Source organism: Dermochelys coriacea, chromosome 10 (assembly GCF_009764565.3).
Source record: "Dermochelys coriacea isolate rDerCor1 chromosome 10, rDerCor1.pri.v4, whole genome shotgun sequence".
Lineage (NCBI taxonomy): Eukaryota > Metazoa > Chordata > Testudines > Dermochelyidae > Dermochelys > Dermochelys coriacea.
In genome coordinates, this window is record NC_050077.1 from 23,261,471 (window position 1) to 23,288,615 (window position 27,145).

The 27,145-nt window shown below is 39.7% G+C and overlaps 1 protein-coding gene and 1 long non-coding RNA gene across 5 annotated transcripts in view; one reads left to right on the plus strand and one right to left on the minus strand.

Moving 5' to 3' along the window:
* The window catches only part of LOC119862732, a 165,502-nt gene that overhangs the window by 62,734 nt on the left and 75,623 nt on the right, over window positions 1–27,145 (plus strand). For all 4 annotated transcript variants that reach the window (XM_043493431.1, XM_038419951.2, XM_043493430.1 and 1 more), the window contains exons 17-30: window positions 286–441; window positions 969–1,153; window positions 3,058–3,240; window positions 7,953–8,044; window positions 8,273–8,442; window positions 10,297–10,456; window positions 11,115–11,194; window positions 12,732–12,912; window positions 14,373–14,528; window positions 16,454–16,587; window positions 17,285–17,443; window positions 20,091–20,271; window positions 21,685–21,896; window positions 24,814–25,002. In XM_043493431.1, coding sequence (XP_043349366.1) covers window positions 286–441; window positions 969–1,153; window positions 3,058–3,240; window positions 7,953–8,044; window positions 8,273–8,442; window positions 10,297–10,456; window positions 11,115–11,194; window positions 12,732–12,912; window positions 14,373–14,528; window positions 16,454–16,587; window positions 17,285–17,443; window positions 20,091–20,271; window positions 21,685–21,896; window positions 24,814–25,002 — 2,238 coding nt within the window. The remainder of the gene's footprint in view (window positions 1–285; window positions 442–968; window positions 1,154–3,057; window positions 3,241–7,952; window positions 8,045–8,272; window positions 8,443–10,296; window positions 10,457–11,114; window positions 11,195–12,731; window positions 12,913–14,372; window positions 14,529–16,453; window positions 16,588–17,284; window positions 17,444–20,090; window positions 20,272–21,684; window positions 21,897–24,813; window positions 25,003–27,145) is intronic.
* Window positions 9,756–21,828, minus strand: LOC119862733. Its single transcript, XR_005295349.2, has 4 exons — window positions 21,745–21,828; window positions 14,435–14,503; window positions 13,074–13,130; window positions 9,756–10,359 (listed from the first exon to the last, which is right to left on the minus strand). It is a non-coding gene; the product is annotated as an uncharacterized LOC119862733 (long non-coding RNA).

Sequence of the window (27,145 nt, forward strand, 5' to 3'; positions counted from 1 at the left end):
GAGCCCCATCACTCACCCATCTTGAGTATGATCAGTTGGGAGCAGCTATCACTTCTGCTCCTGGCTGAAAGTAGCTGATCCTTGGTGTGTGCAATGCTGTACAGGACACAGCAGGCCTAATAACCAGGGGCTCATGTGGTCTTGTCATATTTGTGTGGGTTCAAATGCCCCACCATCCCCTCTGCTAATAATCTGAACTGCACTGGCAATGCGTTTGCTGTGAGGTTGAATGGTATTTTGTGTATATAGCCCCTTCTCCTAAATAACTCTGTACCACTCTGTCAGTTTACTGAAAGGATGGGGAAAAAGAAGGAGCTGAAATGCGAACTGAGCATCAAGATTTTTGGAAATGAACTCAGCTTTTTGAACTGTGAGGATATAAAGAAGCAAGTGAAACATTATTCCCTGAACCTGGCAGAGCTGGCTGTCAAGTTTCTAAAGGTAAAAGGAACCATTTTGCTGTTTGAAAGTGGGTGGTTGGAGAAACTAGTTTTGAACTGTTATATAAGAGGTTGAAGAACAGGGATTATTATTTGTTTTAATTGAACCAAATCAGAATATTTTTTTAGAAACCTTTAAGACTGGGAAATACATGGGATCTACTCTTGATTGTAACAGAAGGAGATGTGTTTGTGTCACCATGAACAAAATTTGGTTTAATGTCTTGATTATGCTTGTCCCTGTTCTTGGGCAAAACCATTCCTATTTCAGAGAAAAATAATACCTAGTCTTTAAACACTCACAGGGCTTACTCTAGCTGCATTTGAGCCCTTGCCAAAGATAAGCTTTGGTGATGGTTTCTTATTAATTTCCAAATCCAGCTCAGTGAAAAGGACCTGCTATGGAAGGGGAAATGCTATGAGAAACACAGTGGATGGTTCTGTCCCAAGCAAAAGTCTGGAAAAATCCTTGCAGCTGACTTTATGATATGCATAGTAATTTTATTTTGTTTCATTATTCTGCCATAGGGGCAAGAGGTCCAGTTTAATAAAAGACTGAGTCTGGCTACCGAAGAATTGCTCTTTCCATCAATTTCAGGCTTTCAAGTTAGACTGGCTTTAAATGCTTCAGCAGCAACCAATGTAAAAATCAAAGGGAATGTGGATTTCAAACAACGATCAAATTTTTTCATAAATGGATATCTCAAGCTAAGGTAAAAGATGCTTTATATAGTAGGGAGCAGATACGCTTCATAATTCAAGTACATTGTAGTTAAACTGTAATTACTTTGAACCATACTGTGATTACAGTACAGACTGTGGGTTGTATACCAATATCGTGAAATGTATCCTAGGAACCTTTGCAAGAGCTTGGTTAACATCTTTAAGAACTGCAGTAATAGAAGAGAGGCAGCATGGTCAGTTTCTGGAACATGTCAATGGGAATCAGGAGTCTTTGGTTCTGACTCTGCCTCAGGACATTTTGCCTTTTTAGGAATGTCTACAGTGCAATAAAACCCCTGGGGCACTGAGTCTCAGAGCCCAGGTCAATTGACTTGGGCTTGCAGGGCTAAAAACCTCTTTGGGGGTTTCAGAGCCAAGGCTCCAGCCTGAGACTGAATGTCTACATTGCAATTTTTAGCCCCACAGCCCAAGCGCCACAAAGCCTCATCGGCTGGCCGGGCTAGTCATGGCTGTACCACAGGTCTTTTTATTGCCATGTAGATGTACTCTTTATTCCTTACATTTCTCATCTGTAAAATGAGATTAATAATACAGACTCACTTTTATAAGGCACGTGGGTGTAAAGTGCTATATAACTGCGAAGTAAGTACCATGTGTTTATTACTTCCACACACTTCTGACAGTGAGGGGAACGTAGCGGTGCTTTAGGCACAAGTTCCATGCGGATGTGCCCTGCAATCAATTAGGAAATCCATGTAGAATATTCAGCGACCAGCAGTGTGCTATACGTTGCCATGTTATCAGGAAGCAGCAGTTTTTTATGCTGTCCATTTAATTTTAAATTCTCTATTCTTGTGCTTCTCCAGCCCTGCTTTTTTAGCCAGCCCACCTATAGTACCTCTCAGTCAAGTTTACAAATGTTTGCAGGTGGGTGATCTCATGAGTTGCTTTTCAAATCATACAGCTGATTCTGCCTTGGCTTTCATAGGGATCTTCATGATTTTGTCTCCAACGGGACTTGGGGTATGGTCGGAGTGCTTTTTAATTGTAGGAGGCCATTCCATCAAAGTCATTCAGGTGGAAATATGCTTTTGCTGTGTCCCGACCAATCAGGTAGCTCAGTTTAAAAAAAATATTGGGAGGGAGGGTTTGTTTTGAATCCCGTTAGATAAGTTACACACCTCCTGCGTTTGTCTTACACGTTCACATTTCCCTTCCGCAATCATACCACTTTCCAAAGCAGGTTCCTGAAGATGAGACGTTGGTTTAAAGGTTTTTCTAAGCTATGGATAGAAATCCTTGCCCCAAAAATTCAATGTGGGAGATCAAAGTATTTCATCCTTCTTTTGAGGCTACCGGTTAAAAAATGTATACCCACTTATTCTTCTATGTTGATGAGCATCACGCCATAATCTGTGATATTATGAATTAAGTCTGCATATGAGAATAAATTGCATTATGGGTCAAATATATCCAGTTGGTGTCAATAGGCTATGTTCCAGATTATACCAGATGAGGATCTAGCCCTATATTAGCTTACCTGACTCTGTCAGACTTTTAGCTGTGTTCTTCAATTATTTACTTGAATTTTGCTATGTCACGTATGAATAGAGATGGGCCTGAATCAAAACACTGGATCCAACCACTTCCCTTGCCTCTTCTGGTGGAGTTTGGATTTGAATCCAGGTCTAAATTCCTCAGCTTGTATACATCTCTGTTATAACACAGACTTTTGTATTGGCTTGTATTAAGATGCGTGTGTCTGAATATTTCCAAGTTATTTTAAAAAACAAAATGTTCACCCCAATTTTAAAGTTAGCAATGAAACATGTACAGTGCCACAGAGGATAGGAAGCCTGTGGCTTAGATTATGATGTTGGTAAATAAAGAAGGTGGTTTTCAGTGGGAACTGTTTCTTTGCATCTCTTTCCAGTGCTTTTATCCAGATTTCTGCCCAAATGGGAATTGTGGGTAATTTGGGAAGAGCTGGCTTGAACTGGGTAACAAGACTGAGGACATCAACCAGCCTTGATGGAGGAATCCAGGTGAAAAAAGGACAAGAACTTAAAGTTTTCTTAAACACCCCCGAAGAATCCATGGAGATAATCAACTTCAGGTAGGAACAGATGAGTGTAACTGTAACACCAACAGACCCCGGTCGTTGTGTGGAATCAAACCGGGGACCTCAGCTTAGTGCATGAGCCTCTACTGCATGAGCTAAAAGCCAACTGGCTATTAGCTAAGGCTGTAGAGCAAACTCACTTTATCTCTCTAAGTGGTCTTGGTGCCACTAGATGGCACAGAACATCACACCCAGGAGGTGTGTGGGTTACACAATGTCCAGAGAACATTAACCATGATAACCTTCTAAAATCTGAATTTAGCTGGCAGGTTTGTTAACAGTATGGGACTTTAAATTTGAATTGTTTTCTCCCTGTAGCTATAGTGTCTGTACTTTGGTACTAAACTCAACAGGGTGACTCAGTATGGTGTAGCTATGCCCCGTACAAAGTTGCCATTTTGAAAATAGACACTTATTGGGTCTATTCACACTTCAGATCTTTCATATGATGTTTATGAAGGCCCAGTGGGAGCTAGTAAAAGTGGAAAAAAGCACTGGGCCAAATCCTGATATCCTCGTTCAATTTTTGCTTGATTCTTACTCAGGCAAAACTCCCATTGCTTTAGTGGAGGTTTTGCTGAGTAAGGACTGAGAGAAAACACAGAAGGTTTTTGATTCTTCATTATGATTCTCAACACAGGCTAACAGTTGGTTGGGCAGGAAAGTGAAACTGGTTTGACTCTTGGTCTCTGAAGTAATTAGATTCTTGTATGTTTTACTGGCCCACAGGGGAGAATTGGTTTACCCCTTGATCTTTGTGAGAATGTGTAACTTTGTGGGTGAAAAGGTTCATGGGCTCTAGAGGCCGCTGGGATCATGAGATGTGAACAGTGCGTTATTTCTTTTGGTTCTTCTGTATGGTTCTGCAGTGGCCACTTGGTGAAAATGTATTTAAGTTTATATTAGCAAAAGCAGCTGGTTTTGATCTAGGGCTTGTAAAAGAAAGGCATTTGTGGGTCAGCTCAGAAGCAATGAAAAGTAGTGGCTTGCATATGATAACAATGTGTTTCAGCAAGAAGGCAATGATGGGTGGGAATATATGATATATGACAAACTAAACAGAAATATTACCAGGAATGCAATGGAATTGTTCCTATCTGTGCAAGGGCATCGTGGAAAGCAAGAGTTGAAATAACAAGAAGAATTCGATAGGCTGAAGATTCTCATGTTGCACAGTCATCAAAGTGGTACTTAAATCCAAGACTGATGTCAAAGGTCAGGGAAATAGTCAGATCTGGCTGGGGTCAAAGCAGTAGGGCTGTCTAGCAACGTATACAGTCACTTTCATCATCAATTAATCTATGTGATAACAGGGTAACAATGTGAAATTCCTGTTTGCCCAAATGGGACAATTTTACTCTTATACTGTATGATTATATTGCTATACATACTATAACTGTGTACATCCTATTATCAGAGTGAGATATAATCATATCACAACCACTTCTTTGTACAGTATTGTTTTAATTAGAGATATGACAGTAATGAACTGCAAAAGACATTTCCTCTCCTTTCCCCAGTTTCTCACTGATTAGCAATGCTCTGTTTTCTCTGGAGCTTTTGCATCCAAGCAATCTATATTTCAGGGAATTGCACCAGTGCAGCAAGAACGTGGCTTTACTCCTGCAGATTGATAATATGTAACAACATAACTGGGCTCATTTGGTATTCCATGTTTTATGAGGTGTACCCAGCAGGTGAGTACCTGCTGACATCACTGAATGTTGGATAAAGGATGCTTCATGTCTCAACAGCTTCCAGAAGTTAAATTGATGAATTGTTTGTGCTAATGTGGGCTAGGCTTTGTAATGTATATTTCCAGCAGTTTTCTCTTTTCTTCTTACTTTCAGATTTGACAGAAGTCCAAGTGGAAAATTCTGGACCAGCAAGATGGCTGGATGTGTTGACATATTATAAACCACATGCTCTAGCCTCTTAGACGAGACAACAGATTGATAAAACATTTACAGCATAGCTACTTTTTTTTTACCTATGTCTTAGTTTTGCACTCTGTCTTCAGGGGCTTTCATACTCATGGAAAAGTCAAGGGATAGAGCATTAATTTACTTTTGATGAGTTTTCAGCTAAAACACAAAGCAGAATTAGAAAGCTGTAGTTCATACTGCATGGGCAGGAGGCAAATCTGTAGATGGCACAAGTATTTGGCTTATGGCAACTAATTCAGAGTACTGCAATTACCATCCAATTCCAAATACACACAACTTCTCTCTCTTCCCACACCCAACATTTTCATCTCAGAATAATCTTAAATAATCATTTTATTTAATGATTTTAATCCTACTGAAAGGCGAACTGTCAGGCTGGAGGGAGGTTACCAGTGGAGTTCTTCAGGGATCGGTTTTGGGACCAATCTTATTTAATCTTTTTATTACTGACCTTGGCACAAAAAGTGGGAGTGCGCTAATAAAGTTTGCAGATGATACAAAGCTGGGAGGTATTGCCAATTCGGAGAAGAATCGGGATATTATACAGGAGGATCTGTATAACCTTGTAAACTGGAGTAATAGTAATAGGATGAAATTTAATAGTGAGAAGTGTAAGGTTATGCATTTAGGGATTAATAACAAGAATTTTAGTTATAAGTTGGGGACGCATCAATTAGAAGTAACGGAAGAGGAGAAGGACCTTGGAGTATTGATTGATCATAGGATGACTATGAGCTGCCAATGTGATATGGCTGTGAAAAAAGCTAATGCGGTTTTGGGATACATCAGGAGAGGCATTTCCAGTAGGGATAAGGAGGTTTTAGTACCATTATACAAGGCACTGGTGAGACCTCACCTAGAATACTGTGTGCAGTTCTGGTCTCCCATGTTCAAAAAGGATGAATTCAAACTGGAGCAGGTACAGAGAAGGGCTACTAGGATGATCCGAGGAATGGAAAACTTGTCTTATGAAAGGAGACTTAAGGAGCTTGGCTTGTTTAGCCTAACTAAAAGAAGGTTGAAGGGAGATATGATTGCTCTCTATAAATATATCAGAGGGATAAATACAGGAGAGGGAGAGGAATTATTTCAGCTCAGCACCAATGTGGACACAAGAACAAATGGGTATAAACTGGCCACCAGGAAGTTTAGACTTGAAATCAGACGAAGGTTTTTAACCATCAGAGGAGTGAAGTTTTGGAATAGCCTTCCAAGGGAAGCAGTGGGGGCAAAAGATCTATCTGGTTTTAAGATTCTACTTGATAAGTTTATGGAGGAGATGGTATGATGGGATAATGGGATTTTGGTAAGTAATTGATCTTTAAATATTCAGGGTAAATAGGACTAATCCCCTGAGATGGGATATTAGATAGGTGGGATCTGAGTTACCCAGGAAAGAATTTTCTGTAGTATCTGGCTGGTGAATCTTGCCCATATGCTCAGGGTTTAGCTGATTGCCAAATTTGGGGTCGGGAAGGAATTTTCCTCCAGGGCAGATTGGAAGAGGCCCTGGAGGTTTTTCGCCTTCCTCTGTAGCATGGGGCATGGTTGACTTGAGGGAGGCTTCTCTGTTCCTTGAAGTCTTTAAATCATGATTTAAGGACTTCAATAGCTCAGACATAGGTGAGGCTTTTCATAGGAGTGGGTGGGTGAGATTCTGTGGCCTGCGCTGTGCAGGAGGTTGGACTAGATGATCAGAATGGTCCCTTCTGACCTTAGTATCTATGAATCTATTTTACCATAATATTAAATCAACATTATTTCTGTTTCTACTTTATTAACCCTTTTATGCCTATCAAGGGTGGAGTCTTTGCACACCCTATCTCCCACTGAAGTCCTGCAAGAAATTTAGGATTGGAATAGTTGATGGCCAGGCCATATTCTAAATTGCGGGGGGAGAAGAGAAGCATGGAGGGCCAGGAATTACTCTAACTTGGGCTGAACTAATGGGGGGGGGGAGTTTTGTCTAAACGGCAGCATCTGTCTTCCCGCTTTCCAACTTCACAGCACCCTCCTTCATGGGTTTGGTGCTCCCATGTTATGGACAGGGGTATGGCTGTGTGGAGAGGGAGTGAGATCAAATGGATGCCAGCCATTCATGGCATCATCCTTCACCTGCCAGCAACTATAAGCAAGAAACACTGCTGTCCTTGACAGCTCACAATTTAGCACAGAGTTCTTTGTAATTTGCTGCTTTTAAATTCTCTGGACTGGTTTGCTTTTATCCCTCACTATTTTATACGCACTATCTCCCTCCTTTTCACTAGATAGGAGCTGCCTCCTCTGTATAATCTTACGGGCCTTATTCTCTGCTCACTTTCTTCAGTGTGAATTAGGAGTTATTCCACTGAAGTCAATGGAGTTGCATTGGTGTGAATCAGGGGAGAATCAGACCCTATACAATTGTTCTACTTCTAAAGAGTAAGGATGAAAATAAAGATGAGAGTAAGGATGGTTCTTCATCTCTCAGGGGCAAATTCACCCCTGTGCTGAGACCCATCTATGTACCACTGAAGTTCCTATTAAGGCTTAAAGTGGTGCATAAGCTTTGTGCAAGACTTCCACAGAGACTTGCACTCCTAATGAATATAAACATGTAGAGACCTCAGTAGAACGTCACCTTTCTAACAATATTTTTCCACCTAGGAGATGATGAAACAGACCTGAAAGAAAGGCAAATCAGCGCAATTATGTATAAAAACTTGTAGCAGTGATTAAATAAATCATTTTTAAATGACTATTTGCATTTCTTTGTTATAGCTCCAAATTTTACCTCACAACAATGGATGGGATGGAAAATATTGAAGGTTTCCAAGACTATATAGAAACCAAATCCTGCACTAGTGAGGAAGGTAGGCTTGTGGATATTGTATTTATCATACAGAATTAAGTCACTCTCAAATATATAGAGAGGTCTGAATCATAACAAACAGTACATTTGACACAATTGTGAATTTCTTCTCATCTCATTACTTCAGAATAATCTATATGTTAGTAATTCTCCTCAGGTAGTCTGTGTGTCCTCTTGGCTTAATCATAATGCTGTTCCAACTGAACCCAATGCTCCTGTCTTTCACCAGCGTCCAAGATTTTTGGCTGGCAGTTGTGTTCTGAAATGTCTTACCCTGGTAAAACTAGTGGTTTGCCTTTCCCATTCTCTGGACCAGCAAAAGCAGCTATGACATTAAAGAAGCAAGACAGAGGCTTGCAACAGTACCTGATGGAAGCCGCCTATAACTATAGTCCTCAGGTATAATTACACCACCTATTATTTTTGGTTTGGTAGATATATTCATTCCATTGACTCAAGTGAAAAACAGTGTTTTAGCACATTGCGTGCTCTAGCCCAGCCAGTTTCCAGCAGCTAGAGGATCCAGTTGCCATAGAAAGAAAAAAGTTACTTGGAAACTACTATCTAACACTTGTGGTGGATAATTATTATTGTCCCTTTATAACAGTTAGAAAACAGATAAGTTAAGTGGCTTGACTAAGGTCACATAGTCAGACACTGATAGAGCTGGGAGCAGAACCCTGGCTTGATTACTTGGTGCCTTGAGCTAACCACAAAGCAACACTGCCTCTCTTTAACCCCTTTTCTATACTTGTGCAGTGTAAAATTGCCCTAAAAATTAATCTACTTAAACCAGTATGAACTGTTAATGTAGGTGCACTTTCGCCAGTTTAAAACTTACTGATATCAATAAGAAACCAACTTAAGCTAAATTAATTAAGCAAGAGTTAAACAGACTTAAGTGTGTCTACTTTAGGGCTTTGCTCCTGTTTAACAAGATTAATTTTTAAATTGATGTAGTGCTTTTTGTACGGACAAGGCTTAAGAGAGAGGATTTTCTGCACTGTGGAGAAGACAGTAAGGATTTCTGACTTTTCTAAATCTATAGTCTCAAAATATTTGAGGGCTGTTTTCTGGCTCTGTTAATGTTTCAAGGTTACTGAAAATCTTCAGGAAACTGCTTTGGAAAAGTGTTTAGCTAGTTGGTGCCTATGGTGATAGAAGATATAAATAAGGGTTGGGTGGTCTCATTTGTGAATAAAATCAGGAAAAACCCTAGCCATTTGTAATTAGCTAAGTGAGGGAAACAAAAGGTGACGGGAGCATGAATTCATGGAGTAGCCAAAGATCATGCAAAAAGAATTTTGGTCTGAAACAGACTGTCAAAGACACATTTTATGTCCCACCCAACAGGACATTGTAAACAGGCCTGAGAAATTCCAGGCAAAATAGGATGTGATATTAGAAAAGCCATTTGTTGATATCTGCAGCCTGCAATGCTGTAGACAGTATAACTGAGAAGAGAACTATGATTTTGGGATATCCAGCACTGGGGCAGGAGAAACGCAGAGATTGACTGTGTAAAATTACTGGCACAAAAATGGACAGTAGAGCTTCTTTCTGATTGGCCCACAATGTTCTGAACTGGTCATGCATTTAGTACAGAATTACAGAGTCTACCATTTAAAATGGCACATAAATTAGTGCCTCCCAATCTGTGTTTTCAGCACTAATTTATAAAACTTATTTTTTTCATTATGATTTTAGTCCAAAACTTAGCATTCTATTGTCAAACTCTGCCCTATTAAATTCAAAGGCTTCCAGGAATAGTAAGGGGAAAACATTCTAATGCTAATTGAATGTGGCCCTAAAATGTGAAGGTACTTAATGAAAATAGTAGAAAATGTTTGAGTGAGTTAAGCTCTATACCTGGATTGTGGGTTAGAATTTTCTCAAAGTTTGGCAGGGTGCGGCACGATTTCAAGAGGCTCTGAGGCTGCTGTGAAATCCTAGGTGTTCAAATGAGAGTTCACAAGTCTATCACTGGGCTGGGACTGGAAAATTCAGCTAGTTGCAAATTAATAGTATCATATGTATGAGAAACATTTGGAATAAAAGATAAAATTAAATTGGAAATGGAAGTGCACACCTGGAAATGGCTTACACAAGAATTATAGAAGTACATTGGAAAAACAGTCTTAATATCCTAGCAATGGAGCCTGCTGTGATTCCTTGACGTAATTCCATATGGCCAGCTCCATTTTGTAAATGCTCTGCCAGTTGCAGATGTCATGATCATTTCTTTTTTTCTAGGAGGATTCTTGGATTCCAAGTGAAGTTGTCCTTCATTTCTTTATTGGGACGCCAAAGTCAGACCTGAAAAGGGATGTTGGGGTTGACCTCAATTTTAATGCCCCACAGAAAAAATTCAGAATCAAATTTATGCAGCCAAAGAAAAAAATCCAAGTCGATGGTAGGTCTTTCAACTAACAACCAGATCCCCTGTTAGCAGCAATCAGGGGAGCTCTGTTACAGCCAATGGAGTTACTCCAATATACACCAGAGAGGATCTAGCTGTAAATTTATACTGAATTGTATGATAGCCATTCAGCCAATGTAGATGATATTATTATAGATTCTCCATTAGCTGGGGTAATTGCATCTTTGTTAATCCTAGATGCTCCCAAAGGTTCATGAGCTCACTGGGAGCTGAAAATCAGAATGGCGGGGGGCGGGGGGGGGGGGGAATTTCCTGCAGAACAGGAATACCAGGTTCCAGCCAGCTTTACTTAAGAGCCTAAGTCCCATTTTCAACATGACAGCCACTTAAGAACTTAAGTCTCCGTGAAAAATCAATGGGACTTGAGTATGTAGAAGCTACATCTCTTTTGAAAATGGGACTTAGGCTTTTAAGTAAAGCTTAGGTTCCAAAGTCAAATTTTACCCCACACCTCTTACTGTTTTCCTTTGCTCTGCTATTATTTGTTATTTAATTCTGTAAATATATAATTCACAGCAATTGTAAATACCATGTTGTGATATGTTTTCACATAAGATACAGTAAAAAATATATTGTAGCTTTGTATGTACCAAAAAAAGAAAACATCTGTGTTCTTTCCTATTTCTCTAAGGAAAACTTGAGTTATCTAAGAATTCACGAATTGGACACCTGGAGCTGATACTAGATGACAAAGATGTCTATTATATTAAGGTACATCCTCAAAATACAAAGTTTTCAACAGTAGGATGAAATAGACAAATAGAAACGGGATGAAAAAATCCCCATAGAAGGACAATAAGACGCATGTATACTGAAACAGTGTCTGAATAATCAGTTAGTGGAACAAGTGAGTTCTCTATTACAGGTACATCCATTCATTCAAGGAGGAATAACACATACTGACAGATCATCCCTAAACTGAGTTTTTTTTAATAATCAAATATCCTTAAGCGCTAACATATAAGCAAAAGCAATTTTGTTCCATTCAGACTTTGTCCTTAAAACCACCAATAACTGTGTACTATGAGCCTGATCCAAAGTCAGTGGAACTACTCCTTCTGACTTCAGTGGGCTTTGGTTTAGTAAGGGTGTATATAGTTTAAATTCCCATGTCCTCTCAGCTACTTGTACTTTTGAAGAGAGCTGAGATGTTTGGGTGATAGGTAGCTTGGAAGATTGGTAACTGAATACAGAGCCTTTTACCTCCAGCTGCTAGTCTATGAGGCTCTGTGTGAGTGCAGCAGCCCATTCCCCCATGTGCTTCTATATGCTGGATTGGGGCTTTAAACGATATTTGGCCTATTCTTCACTTGCATTTGGTGCTAAATGAATAAACTGAAGTGATTTCTTAGCGCAGGCTTTCAGTTGCAATCACGAATTTTTACAGTGGTCATGCGTAATGTCTGTGACTGAACCCAGAGTTAGCTTTTCTCTTGCATAAATTCCGTAGATACAGGAATATCCCAGATATTCCTCTTTTAAAGATATTGTTTGCATCACAGCTGAGAGATCAACAGGATCATTCCAATGCTAAAACTATAAAAGAAAAAAAATCACCTGGGTAGAAATTTAACATTGAAATCGTACTGAGATTTTTTATTTCCCCACAGATTTAGGCTGTAATAATTCACCTTTTTTCATTACTTAATCGACAACTTAGAAGCCGCATCAACGTGGGTCTGTCATCCCAATCCTGTTTAATTGTTGCATGTTTTTCAGCAACTACAGTAGTTTACCAGCTGTTTTTTCCTACAATACAATTTCAACCCAGACATTTTGAACCTTTCTTCTCTTTAGCAGAGCAGCAAATCAAACACTAATTAACATTGCAGAGTGCTGCACTTGCATGCAAGCCAACCAAAATAAAGTTCCAAACTGCCATCCAGTCAATGTTTTCAATAATACCATATCAAACAAATTTTGTTTTCATTTTGTATTTCAGTTTTTTGGTCATGTTTTTGCAACATGCTGTGTGTTTTCAATTCCCACTGAAGTCAGTGGGAGGGGAGGGTACCTGGCACCTCACAAGACTGGATTGTTTATCTTGTTTGGAAAATAAATCCACTGTCTCCTCACCCATTATTTGCCAACAGCAGCTTTTGCATTTTCTAAATTGAAAATATAAATATTTCCCCTCCTCCTCCCGCATTGGTAAGGTGCCCATCTCTAGTATCTAGTCACCAAATGCTGACTGAGTCTGTTTCTCAAAACGTAATCAAATTGGATTGTTGGGTCGGGGTTTTTTTAGGGAATGACGGGTTTGCAAACAGTGAGTGGGGAACAGAGATACACAACCCAGCTGGAAGTAAAGCTGATAAAGCAAGGAAGCCCAATCGTTCTGTCAGGAAACATCACTAAGCAACTTGGCAAGAAAATGGCTTTTTCAGTGTCCCTGCATAATTTATTGAAGGATGCAGCATTTCTTTCAGGTTGGTGGACAAAGTACTTGTCATATACATGAGTGGGATCTGGCGTCCTTGGAACTGAGAAGAGCATATGTTCTAGTTTCCTGCTTTTATAGTAACTAAAATCCCTTTGAAATTAATTGGAGTGCCTTTACAATGTATGCGCTTGTGTAACACTTACTTACCTTGAAAAATAATAGCAGTTATACAGTAAATTAAACATCTTCCTTAAATCCCTTTGTCTGAAAAGAAAAAGTTTAAGTGGCATTAACATTTGCAGGGAGTCATTTATTTAAAAAAATTCTAATCCTATTTTCCATCATTCACTATTGTGTTAAAAACCCTGCTGCTGGTAATGTGGCTAGATAAAAAGGTGAATTCATATATTGGAATAAATCAAAGATGTAACACTTAGGCCCTATTTTCCCCCCTGACAAAATATCTTGATATGGGGGTTGTCAAACTTATTTGATTGCGCACTCCCCCTTTTTTGTGCCTGTAGTCCTTTACACACACACCCAACTCCTGCCACACAAGTGCATATACTGCCACCCAGCTCTGAAGGCAGCACAGCCACCATCAGCAGCGCAGAAGTAAGGGATCCCATGCTACCCTTACTTATCTACTGCTGCTGGCAGCGGTGCTGCCTTCAGAGCTGGGCCAGCAGCCGCCACTCTCCGGCCATCCAGCTCTGAAGACAGAGCAGCTTCTCATACTCCCTCTCTTCCCTGAACACATTACAGACACCCCAGTTTGAGAAGCTCTGTCTTAGTGGAATCCCTGTGGGTCTTGCTTGCCCTCCCAGCATTGCTTCTATAGAGAAATATTGTAGAGCTCAATATTTATTACATCATAATAAAGGAGTGGGCTAGATAAATAGGAAAAAATAAATAAAAGGACCTGTAAAGTGGTGAAAGATGCCTTATTGACAGGCCTGAAAGCGAGCTCCTGTCTTCATCTATAGCACAGGCCGTCTCAGTGGGAGTTTCCCCACATTGTCCATCTCACCCTATTCTGGGGAGATCATCTGCAGGGTGAGAGTTCAGTCTCTGTCCCTATTTGGTCCTGAACCAGGCTGCTGATAGAGTGGCATTAGTTGTGGCCAGATGCAATGTTGTTTCTTTGTAGACTCATATCCACTGGGAATTGGGCTGAATCCACTCTTCTTTTCATGCAAACCACCTCATAATAATAGGGTATGAATCACTGTAATCTGGGCTGATTTTGAACCAATGAGCTACTGTAAAAGACATGAAAAGTGCTATAGCCATTGGTCAGTCCTTACCACTAGCTAAAAGGGCCAATCCTGCAAGGCAGTACACTCTGTCACTGGGGGAGCTGAAGGCACTTGCTATCTCGCAGGACTGGGCTGTAGGGCTGCTTTTTAGAAGGCGGTGTATGTTTTTTCCCAACAATGTATCCTTTTTCTGACTGTACAGTTCTCATCATGTGCTGCTGCGTGGTAACCTTTGATCTTTTTGTAGTATTTCTGGAGAAAAAGGTTGATGATAAACTGAGGCAGTACTCACTTGAAGGGGAGACCTACCTTCCAGGTGTTCTTGGATCTCACACCATTGGCCTGCTGCAGCATCGAGGGAGCCTGTGGTCTAATGCTCTGAGAATAAAATATGGACTCCTAGGTACTGTGTAAATGACATTTATTGTTATGCTAAAAAGCAACGCCAAAACATTAGACCGGTCTTCTGTTTCCCAACTGAATAAATGTAACTCTCAGAATTCCAATTAAAAAAACCCCAGAATAAATTTAAAAAGTGGTTTCTGCGAAAATTGTCCAATATTTGCTTTAAAATACACTGTTTCTGCAAATATTTCTGCAGTTGCTAGAATGTTTATGAAAAGTGAACAAAACAGATGCACAAATTCAGTGAATTCATTTAAAAAATGAGGAAATATTTCCAGAAAATGTTTTGCAGTATTTCCCCAACTACATTATATAGACTAGAAATACCGAGCTATTAAATTTACTGGGCAGCCAAAGCAGTCAGACAATCAAAGGAGTTATATGGTTTTTGCTGAACAGCTATAGCAGTTGGTGCAGAGTGTGCATTAAAACCTGACCGTGTATATGCATATGGCATATTAATCCTGGGTCATGCATAGTGATCTGACTAGCTAAATTTTTTTAAACCAGCACAGATATGGTTTACTTTGCTAAAAGTCATCATTTAGTGTCATGTTAGTTAAAATATCATTTACAGGGAAACAAATATTCTTCAACCATATTAGTAAATGGAAAGTGTTTGTGCAGTACAATGGCTATTCTGGTTTGTACAAATACCCACTGAAAGCAAATATCTTTGTGCTTGGAGCTAAAAATAAGGGACCAAATCCAGACTTACATACAGTGTAGATCCTAAGCATTCAATCATGAGTTTGGCTTAACAATCAGCCATTACTTTTTGTTTAAATGAAACCCAAGATTTTCATGTCCTCATGTGGCTCCAGGAGCTAGGCTTTAACTAAAAACAAACAAAAAAACTACCACGTATTGCAACACCCACAATAAAATTGCAAAAACTGACAATTTGTTACTTGCTCAGGTTTTGAAAAGTTTTTACCCAGATAAAAATTCCACCAAAGAAGTAAAATGTAATGCTTGGGTGTTTCTCTTACTTCTGGGATGGAGGGGAAGAGAGAAACTGTAGAAAATATGTCAGAACAAACATAAGCAGTATCTTGATTTTCCTTAGGCAAAAATCAGCCTAACGACTTGGACCGTTTTCATTTTGTCTTCTGATGTAAAACAGATGTTTCCAATTTCCTAAACTTGGAAACATCTTTTATTTTATTAGAAAATAAAAGAAACAGAGGCCAAAGTCCATAAATAAATCCTATCATGTGGCCCATTGTTTTAGAATTTTCATTTCTAATGGAACTTGTGGGATAAATCAAAGTTTTTATGACCTAACCCTGTCACCCCCAACCTTGATAAGCAGTTTTATCAGACAGAGACCTTGGCTAAAACAGCCTCCGCTAGGTACCTTTCATTCACACTTCCATGCACTCTAACCTACTTATAGCTCTTGGACTGCTCCCTGGCATGTTAGATAGGCACTAACTGCACCGCTGGGCCCCATCAGAAGAGCATGGGACACCTGGATTAAAAGCCTGAAGTGCTGTTACTAGTAATATATAGCAGTAGCTGGGAACCTTTGGTTTCAATCAGAAGAGGACTCGGAGAAGGATACTACTGATTGCAAACTGTCAGCCCATTTAAATGAACGAAGTGTATACTTCTATATTATATGGTTCTTACTTTGTTAATTGATGTTTTCATTTTCAGAGGCAAGTTATCCTGTAGAAAACACAAACCCATCATCCCTAAATACATGCTCATCGATACCACAAGAGTGTGCTTACCTCAAGATTCTTAGGATAAAACAAATTATATTTCTGTGAAGAACCTGTTATTATGATTACATGAAATGAAAACTATAATGCAGACTTAGGGTTGTATTGATAGTTTACTCTGTATGAGTTGAATCTTTCATTTTTGAAAAGCCAAAGCATTTCCATATGTGTGTGTGTGTGTTGACTCAAACAGGAGATGCAAAAAATCTTCGGCATGAATGTAATGCAGGACAGAAAATTAAAGTGGAGACCAGTCCAAATGAAGCATACAAACTGGATGTGGGACATGAGCTTCACTGTACACAGACTCCATCCTATAACCATAAGGTAGAGAGTTCAATTTGCTGCAATATAGGGTTTCAAACACAGGGATATCCCAGAGGTCAGTTTTGGGACAAGCTTTTTTCCCTCTTGTTTTAGTTTATAGCCTATTTACTTACTACGGGCTAGGACATCAAAAATAAGTCACCAATTTCTGCTCTCTGTTACAGCTCTGTAAATCCAGAGTAATTCCAATTACTTCAATTCTTATATATGCATTCATATAATTTCTGTGGAATATTTTTGCATATGCTTTTTAATCCCAGTATTTACATATTAATATATGATTTCATTGTCTTTTCTGTAGTCAGCGGTCCAGGAATCCTCTTAAGCATACAGAGACCATCCAAGTCATGGTTTCATCATATTTACATGTCCAGAAATTAGAATGTTTTGCTTGGGTTTGTAACACTTTTCAGGTTCAGTTTGTGATGTCCTTCGGACACTAACTAACCTTCAGCTGATTAACATCTTCAAAACTCCCTGTTCTCTGAATTGTTAGGAGGCAGAGCAGAAGCTTAATAACATATAATACTGTCTAGTATAAATATTGAGCATTAGCTGTGACATAACTTTTTACTATCACTTGCCTGCTACCAAGGGGTATTTCTGTAGGCAGGGCTACTAACATTCTGTATATGTGCAGCACCATCTGTAAGGGAGAAAAGCATGACACAGGGAAATGGTGTATTGTGTTCTGCAGGTTCATTTGCGGCATGAAGAGAGTGCATCTCGGCTCTACTCCCAGCTGGAAGTCAACTATGGAAAACACTGGGATGAAATCAACAACAAGAGGAAGCTAGTGATCAGCCAGACATTTAAAAATAGTTCAAGTCCATCTCAGGTCAACTACTTCATGGAGGTAATAGCACCTGCTGTTGGATGGCACCTGTGTTTCTAGGAAGTAAAGGGCAAACTGTATAAAAATATACGGAATGACGCATAACGTGTGCTTGTACTCTGAAAAAGTGATTATAGTGTACTGGTCAGCCATGTTCGTCTTTCAATGACATCAAGATCAAATACATTCAGTTTGCAAGCTAAAGAGATTTTCTCTAACTACCAGCTTAGCAAACTCAACCTCGGATCTGAGAGTCGAGCTGAATTTTTCCCATCTCAACCATAATCACTAATATAATTTCTGCAGTTCAAAATGTTCCCTCACTCACTCCTGTGCAAACAACTTGCATACAATAAATGGAACTTACTAAACAATTGTCTTGGACCATAGGAAATAGAGTTCAGCCCACTCTTTCTCAACAGTTTTATCCCCATAGACAATTTTTTTTCATTAAAGCAAACTGACGGAATGCACATCAAGAATAATCTGAGTGAGATGGCTCCATTGTTTGTATAGTCATTTTTCTGGAGCATGCTTATTTTGAGGGATACCATCTCACCAAATGTTATTCATTGAGCAAAGTCAGAATTTTATATGACAGTGACTGAACCCCTTACACAAATATTATTTGAAAACTTTGTATTTCATTCATGTGATATCTTATTATTTGATGTGGGTTGTGGGACATTAAACACTGACTAAGGGGCTTCCCTTAAAGTAGAAGCATGAGTAGTCTGCCTGGCCTATTAAGTGTTTTAAAGGTAAAATTACGGTGTGTGGATCAGACAAACCAGATATTTAGATATGTGGAGAAAGTTCAGATCCATTTGAGACCAAGAAGTTCAAAGATGCATGAAAATTAAACCAAACAACAAGAAAACCCATTAGTTGGACTTTTTTCAAACTTCAAAAAAAGGTTTAAGCTTGATTTGGTTTGAGTTTTTGCGAGGTTTTAGGTTGGCTTATGCAAACTGATTTGCCAGTCCTAATAAAGCTTACCTTGTACACAAGATGCTGCAGTGGGATCTGTAATGTTAGCAATCAAACACAAGAAGGGACCCAGAGCATATAGTATTTAGGTAGAAGTCTTCTTGTAGAATTACAATAGCTAGACTATATTACAAAACCGTCTCTCCTGATTCATCCAGACATAAACTGTGGGATCAGAAAAATGTTTCCCCAGTAATGTAGTAGAGAATAATTAGATGCATTATGGTAAGTTTGTGCCTTCCTTTGAAGCATACAGTATTGACTGCTGAAAGAGATAGAATAATGGATCGTATGACAATTCCTGTGTTACTCATGTCCTATCTGCGTTTGTAATGGATCTTTACAGAAACTACGCATATAAACTGCTATATTAGTTCTTAGGGAGACCGTAACAGAAACACTCTCCTCTTCAGTGCCTCCTGCTGATGCATGCAATACTTCTAATCCTTTTCCTGCTCCTAGCGCCCCCTATAGGTTCTCAGCTTTGCTTGACAGAGCTTCAGAGGCTTGAGGCCTTCTGTGTCTCAACACTCCAACCAAGTCACAAAGTTCAAAATGAACCCCTTCTGTGGTAGCAATAGCAAAAGTCCAATAAAACCATCTATCTGCCTTCACTAGGCTCTTCAAACTCAGTTCTGGGGCCTTTAAATTTAGCTCTTCACTCAGGCTTCCAAACAAGCCTTGTCCCCTTCTTGGGGTTTACACCACTTTGCCAATGGGGGAACCCAGGCCTGCTCACTGCTATGGATTGCAACCCAGCGATCTTATAAACAGCAGCTACATACCACTTCAATTTATTGCTGCTATTTCCCTGGGCCTCTTCCCACCTGACCCTTTTACTTTCACCCCATATCTCAGAGTTACAGTTCTCAGGTCCTCTCCTTCCCAGCTGAAGCAAATTCAGCCAGAAGCAAACTTTGGTTATCCCTCGAGCACCATTGGCCAGAGAGGAGTACTCTGCCTTGCTCCTCTGCTCCCAGCCAGAAACTACCTACTAATGCTTTGCAGCTCCTTCTATCTGAGCTTGCTGGGCTCTGATTCACTGCTTCTGTGCAGCCTCTTTAGGCAGGCCTCCTTTCCTGGTGCGAGGTGTAGTAGGACTGCAGAACTTCTGGCAGTGGACCAGAAAGGCAACCATTACAGGGGCACAGATTTTACAAAGCTTCTCAGCCAGTAGCTGCACATGAAAACAAACGGTGTTGTTTGTTTAGAATAGATGGTGACCTTTCCATGTAGCCTGTATCTGAACTGTCATAAACTATACTGCATATTTCAATATTGTTTTAGCAGTGACCTCCTACTAGCAGCATAGATTTTACCAGAGACAACAGCACCAAATGACATGAAATTATTATCATGACTTTTTAAAAATGATTAAGGAGCTGATCCAAAGCCAACTGAAGTCGATGGGAGTTTTTCCATAAAAGTCAATTGGAAGTTTTTTTATCAACTTCAGTAGACTTTGGATCAGGCTGTAAATGCATAATTAACCGTATATAAAAATGCCATACATAAAATGTCTGTAACAGGTCTAAGGACCTTTGAACAGCTATAAAATGAAATGACACATGTGCAAAGCAGAGCTGCTTGAAACCCAAATGAATGTTCTGTTGGTCTTGATGGTTCAGAGGATGAGAAATGCTTCCAATTTTAATCAGAATTCATTGTTGTTTTCCAGTTTACCATGCAAGTCCCAGAAAAGCAGGTGAATTACAGAACCCAGCTGCAGCACTCGCGTACCTCTCACGGCCGTTCGGAGAGTAGCACCAACTTTAAGGTGCAGTATAATGACCGCATGCCATTTGTGGCAGGACTGCACTGGAAAGATACATCCAGAAATTACCTTAGGAAGTGGGAAGGTGAAGTACCACTAAACATTTCCAACCTCTGACGTAAAAAGCAGTCATGCAAAGATGCTCCTAGTATTTTTATGAATTAGTCATAGAGAGTTATTCTGTAACTAGCTAATGGTGAGATACTTTTTAGAGGCAGATATCTCTGGATATAGATTAAATACATTAAGGGATTATTTGTTCTCAAAGAAACCACATTTTGAATTGTTTGCCCTATCAGGTACTGACTGGATCTACATTATTGATGTTCAAGAAAGGAAAAAAATATGAGGGGATAGAGACTTGAATATCAAGGGTGTCTCAGGCTATAAGTTAAACACTTAACCATAGTAATTCGTTTCCGTGTGTGTGCATCGATATCTTTGTGTATGAATGTTTAAAAACCTCACATTTATGTCAAGGGAATTTTGTTTTAGTAAGGACAACAAGAACCAGGCTTTTATTATTATATTCCGTATCTGGCCTTTCCAGAATTGCTTGGGAAATGGGGGTTGTACTGATTTATCTGCTTCCTAGTTGTCTGTTAAAAAAAATCATCTATTTTCTGATATTTATTGATCAAACAAATTGGGTCAAATTCCACCCTAATTTATACTCCATTGACTTCAGTGAGATCACACGTTGTGTAATATTTGGGTAGTATTTGACTCAATCTGTATACTGGCCCATAAGAGCTACATTTCCAAAGTCAGTCTGTACCAAACTCACTTGTGTGTGTGCACATGGACATTTTGTTGCAAATTGAGTAGTCTGACGTAAAGAACCAAGTTCACCCAAGGGTATTTCCATTGACTTCATTTGAATTACACCAGAGTTTAATTTGATTAATTTAATTTAATTTAATTTTTTGACATTTTCTTTTGAAGGTTTGCAATGTTTGGTCATAAATGTCATTTGACATGGCACATATTTATCTGTGATTTACCTGAACATATCACAAGCTGTGAATGGCATTATCTGATGAATCTTTAGATAAAATTTCAAGGTCCTAACATCTAGTTATAAACAATAATAGTTGACAGAGTCGTGGAAAGAGCTTTCACTATAAACCTTGTGCAAAATTCACCTTCTTCCTTTATATGTGCAGTCCCGTTGGCTTTGATGGGACTAATCATGTGCATAAAGGCTCCAGAATCACTTACTCACTGTGTGAATAAAGATTGTGCACATTGTGGCAAATCATGCAGTGGAATGCAGGTCCCTTGCCGAGTAACCACTAGACGACATTTTGTCCCATCATTAATGGGCCTTCAGTAGTGCAGCACATATGATTCATAAGATCATAGTCCAAAGACCTCTGCAGTATACCAACACATTTTAGCATCAGTCTAAGTCAATTTTGTTGCAGGTTTAGAAGTCAGGTAGTACAAGACCTAACATTCTACCAGCTTTAACTACAACCTGTTAATCTGCTTTCAGGTGCATTGAACATGGATACCCCATGGCTATATCTGTATATAGCTCACAAACTACACCAACCTGAGCGATCTGCTCATCTGTCGACTATGGAGCTGACAGCTGGGAAAGCCCTTTCCATCAAGAACCTGGTGGTGGAAATGTTCTGTAAAGACAAAGGCAATGAAAAAGAAGGGAAAATTCACATCTATACACCAACTACTACCTACCTGCAGGTTAGTAACTCATTGCTTCCTTTCGTAGCGCCCAGCATGGATGGGTATCGTATAGCAGTAGTTATACAGCAATTCTCAGCACACAGCATGCAGTGATCTTTGTGTGTGAATCTACCAGATAGTGTCTTGAAATGCATATGTTCAGCTGTTTCCTGGGCTTGTATAATGTGCTGTTCATCCTCACCCTGGCATCTTGTTAGGCCTCTCTATCCCCCACCTTGCAGTGAAAGCACAGTCAATATCTCCTAACCAGTTCTGGAAAATGTGATGCATGCTAGCTATGCATGCAGATGCAGCACATCTCTCCTGAGGGTGACATCATCCCTCCCTTCACAAAGCAACTGGGGGATGGAGTTCCACCCTGCCACTAATCCAGCCTATGAACCCCCGTTCTTCAATGTTTTTGGGCCACTGGATGTGCGGCACTTCTAATATCAGAACAGATTTTAACCAAAGACACCATGATTTCAACAATTTCCATCCCACCATCAACCTCAGCCTGGACCAGTCCACACAAGAGATCCACTTCCTGGACACTACGGTGCTAATAAGCGATGGTCACATAAACACCACCCTATATCGGAAACCTACTGACCGCTATTCCTACCTACATGCCTCTAGCTTTCATCCAGATCATACCACTCGATCCATTGTCTACAGCCAAGCGCTACGATATAACCGCATTTGCTCCAACCCCTCAGACAGAGACAAACACCTACAAGATCTCTATCATGCATTCCTACAACTACAATAATCACCTGCTGAAGTGAAGAAACAGATTGACAGAGCCAGAAGAGTACCCAGAAGTCACCTACTACACGACAGGCCCAACAAAGAAAACAACAGAACGCCACTAGCCATCACCTTCAGCCCCCAACTAAAACCTCTCCAACGCATCATCAAGGATCTATAACCTATCCTGAAGGACGAGCCATCACTCTCACAGATCTTGGGAGACAGACCAGTCCTTGCTTACAGACAGCCCCCCAATCTGAAGCAAATACTCACCAGCAACCACACACCACACAACAGAACCACTAACCCAGGAACCTATCCTTGCAACAAAGCCCGTTGCCAACTCTGTCCACATATCTATTCAGGGGATACCATCATAGGGCCTAATCACATCAGCCACACTATCAGAGGCTCCTTCACCTGCGCATCTACCAATGTGATATATGCCATCATGTGCCAGCAATGCCCCTCTGCCATGTACATTGGCCAAACTGGACAGTCTCTACGTAAAAGAATGAATGGACACAAATCAGATGTCAAGAATTATAACATTCAAAAACCAGTTGGAGAACACTTCAGTCTCTCTGGTCACTTGATCACAGACCTAAGAGTGGCTATCCTTCAACCAAAAAGCTTCAAAAACAGACTCCAATGAGAGACTGCTGAATTGGAATTAATTTGCAAACTGGATACAATTAACTTAGGCTTGAATAGAGACTGGGAATGGATGAGTCATTACACAAAGTAAAACTATTTCCCCATGGTATTTCTCCCTCCCACCCCACCCCCCACTGTTCCTCTGATATTCTTGTTAACTGCTGGAAATAGCCTATCTTGCTTGTCACCATGAAAGGTTTTCTCTTTCCCCCCCCCCCCCTGCTGCTGGTGATGGCTTATCTTAAGTGATCACTCTGATAGCTCAGTGGTTTGAGCATTAGCTTGCTAAACCCAGGGTTGTGAGTTCAATCCCTGAGGGGGCCATTTGGGGCAAAAATTGGGGATTGGTCCTGCTTTGAGCAGGGGGTTGGACTAGATGATCTCCTGAGGTCCCTTCCAACCCTGATATTCTAGGATTCTAGGATTCCTTACAGTTTTCAGAGTAGCAGCCCTGTTAGTCTGTATTCGCAAAAAGAAAAGGAGTATTTGTGGCACCTTAGAGACTAACAAATTTATTAGAGCATAAGCTTTCGTGAGCTACAGCTCACTTCATCGGATGCATTATCTCCTTACAGTGTGTATGATAAACCCATTGTTTCATGTTCTCTGTGTGTGTGTATATAAATCTCTCCTCTGTTTTTTCCACCAAATGCATCCGATGAAGTGAGCTGTAGCTCACGAAAACTTATGCTCTAATAAATGTGTTAGTCTCTAAGGTGCCACAAGTACTCCTTTTCTTTTTGCGAATACAGACTAACACGGCTGCTACTCTGAAACCTAACCAAAGACACCGAGTCTACTGATTCTAGGACTGACTATAATTTCACTAACACAATGTGGTCTATACAGGTTCTAATACCATGATCATCACCCATAATATCTGAGCACCTCTCAGTTGTGCATTAAACAACAGAACTAACATCTGACACTAGATTTTCCCTGTGCTAACTCTAAATGTTTTGATGTAATTTAGGTATTCCTGTGCAAGTGAGATCAGAATCAGGAACTTTCCATTTGAAAAGTCAGTCCTCTTTATAGCATACATTATTCAGAATTAAAACTGTGGGTCAGTGTTTAAGAGAAAGCAGCTGTCAGCTGAAATGTCTTTCATGCTGGGACAAACCCATAATTCAGGTTACTTTAGAGTGTTTCTTTATTTTGAGTCCCACCCTTTCCCCATTAGATCTCTGTTGGTCTAGTCCCAGTTGAGGATTGTTGGCTTACTTGTTAATTTCTTTGAAGACATCCAGCCATCTATCCCTCCCTTGTTTGGGCGGAACATAAAATAAAAAGAACAAAGATAGATATTGATCGCCTTGTGAGAATTATAACATCCTGAAAGTGAGTTTAATGTCTTTACAATGGAAATGCTGGAAACTTAACTCTAATAGATGCTATTATAATTGTCATGGAGACTTCTGTCCAAAGAATCTCCTTCCATTCATTTCTCTGCTGTACTGCAGAGAGAAAAGGATCCTACCTGCTGTAACTCAACAGGTCCAAAATATTTATCTTTATCTTTCAGGCATCCACAATCAATCACCTTGAGAGGAATGTTCTGCATAGCTACAGTGAAGTGGTATCAGTGTGGAACCAGCTCGTGAGGAATGAGATTCATTTGGAGAATAGTGAGCGAGCCAAGTTTCTTCGCTTTAAGATAAAGAGTACAAAGCAGGAATTTAATTTGTCAGCTGACTATTTACACCTGCAGAGGGTAAGATGGTTGTATAAATGTTAACTTTTCTGGATCTGGGACTGTATCTTGCAGGTGTGTCCAAATGGGGAGCATCATTCATTTATTAGACTTCAATCTTGCACATCAGTAGCTAGCTTTTTCTATCCGCTTATATTGTTGGCATGCTGTGAAAAATGCTGAAATGTAAAACTGAGGGTTTTTTTTTTTAAACCACTTTATGCAGGCTAAAGAAATCCATTATCACTACTAGATTTCTCCTTCATTTTTATGGTGTACTTCAGTTTGAGTTCTTCTCATATCTCTTCGAGGCCAGTGGCACATACTGGGTGCTGAGGGATGCTGTGTTCCTAGAAAACGTGAAAGCCTAAATACTTAGACCTCAGTGTGGGTGTGTGATATATGCAGACTCTATTGCTAAATACTTTGAACTATCAGGTATCATGCCTGCATGTCGGATAACAGAAGAGCTGTGCAAATTATGGATTTCTGGCCATTCTGAAATATAGAGGGGGAAAAATTGCTTCCAGTCGACCTAAAAATGAAAATTTCAAAATTTTTCAGTGAATCAAAAAACAAAATTCATTTTGGGTCAAACATTGTTTTGATTTTGATTTTTTTTCTTTTTTAATTTAAAAAATAAAATTAAAGGTAACTTCAAAAAGATGTGGTTTCAAATGGAAAAGTTTAGATTCAAAAATAGCAAAACAAAATGTTTTGACTTTTTTAGAATTTTGAGTTTGGGCTTTTTACTGTAAAGATTTGTGGCAATCAACATTAATTCTCAAAAAATGTTTTCTTTGACCCAAATCTGCATTTTTTTGCCAAAAAAAAAAGTTTTGGTTGAAACATTTCACCCAGCTCTAGGTAGCAGTAACTGGTTTCATGCACCACCACTTACACTTCAGTGTACTTGATATCAGAAACTAGCCTAACACAGCTGCTACTCTGAAACCTAGCCTTTAATATGAAAACAATAGTGCTGTTTGAAGCTATATTTACTTTGCTTGGTGTCTACAGTGCACAGCAGGTAATCAACAGCCTGTCCTCTAAAAAGATTGCATAATTTGCAAAGATTGGTTTCAGAGTAGCAGCCGTGTTAGTCTGTATTCGCAAAAAGGAAAAGGAGTACTTGTGACACCTTAGAGACTAACACATTTATTTGAGCATAAGCTTTCGTGAGCTACAGCTCACTTCATCGGATGCATTTAGTGGAAAATACAGAGGGAAGATTGATATACACACACAGAGAACATGAAACAATGGGTTTTATCATACACACTGTAAGGAGAAAAGGAGTACCGGTGGCACCTTAGAGACTAACAAATTTATTAGAGCATAAGCTTTCGTGAGCTACAGCTCACTTCATCGGACGCATTTGGTGGAAAAAACAGAGGAGAGATTTATATACACACACACAGAGAACATGAAACAATGGGTTTATCATACACACTGTAAGGAGAGTAAAAAGAAAAGGAGTACTTGTGGCAATAGCAGCCGTGTTAGTCTGTATTCGCAAAAAGGAAAAGGAGTACTTGTGACACCTTAGAGACTAACACATTTATTTGAGCATAAGCTTTCGTGAGCTACAGCTCACTTCATCGGATGCATTTAGTGGAAAATACAGAGGGAAGATTGATATACACACACAGAGAACATGAAACAATGGGTTTTATCATACACACTGTAAGGAGAAAAGGAGTACCGGTGGCACCTTAGAGACTAACAAATTTATTAGAGCATAAGCTTTCGTGAGCTACAGCTCACTTCATCGGATGCATTTGGTGGAAAAAACAGAGGAGAGATTTATATACACACACACAGAGAACATGAAACAATGGGTTTATCATACACACTGTAAGGAGAGTAAAAAGAAAAGGAGTACTTGTGGCACCTTGTTAGTCTCTAAGGTGCCACAAGTACTCCTTTTCTTTTTGCGAATACAGACTAACACGGCTGCTACTCTGAAACCTGTAAGGAGAGTGATCACTTAAGATAAGCCATCACCAGCAGCAGGGGGGGGGAAAGGAGGAAAACCTTTCATGGTGACAAGCAAGGTAGGCTAATTCCAGCAGTTAACAAGAATATCAGAGGAACAGTGGGGGGTGGGGTGGGAGGGAGAAATACCATGGGGAAATAGTTTTACTTTGTGTAATGACTCATC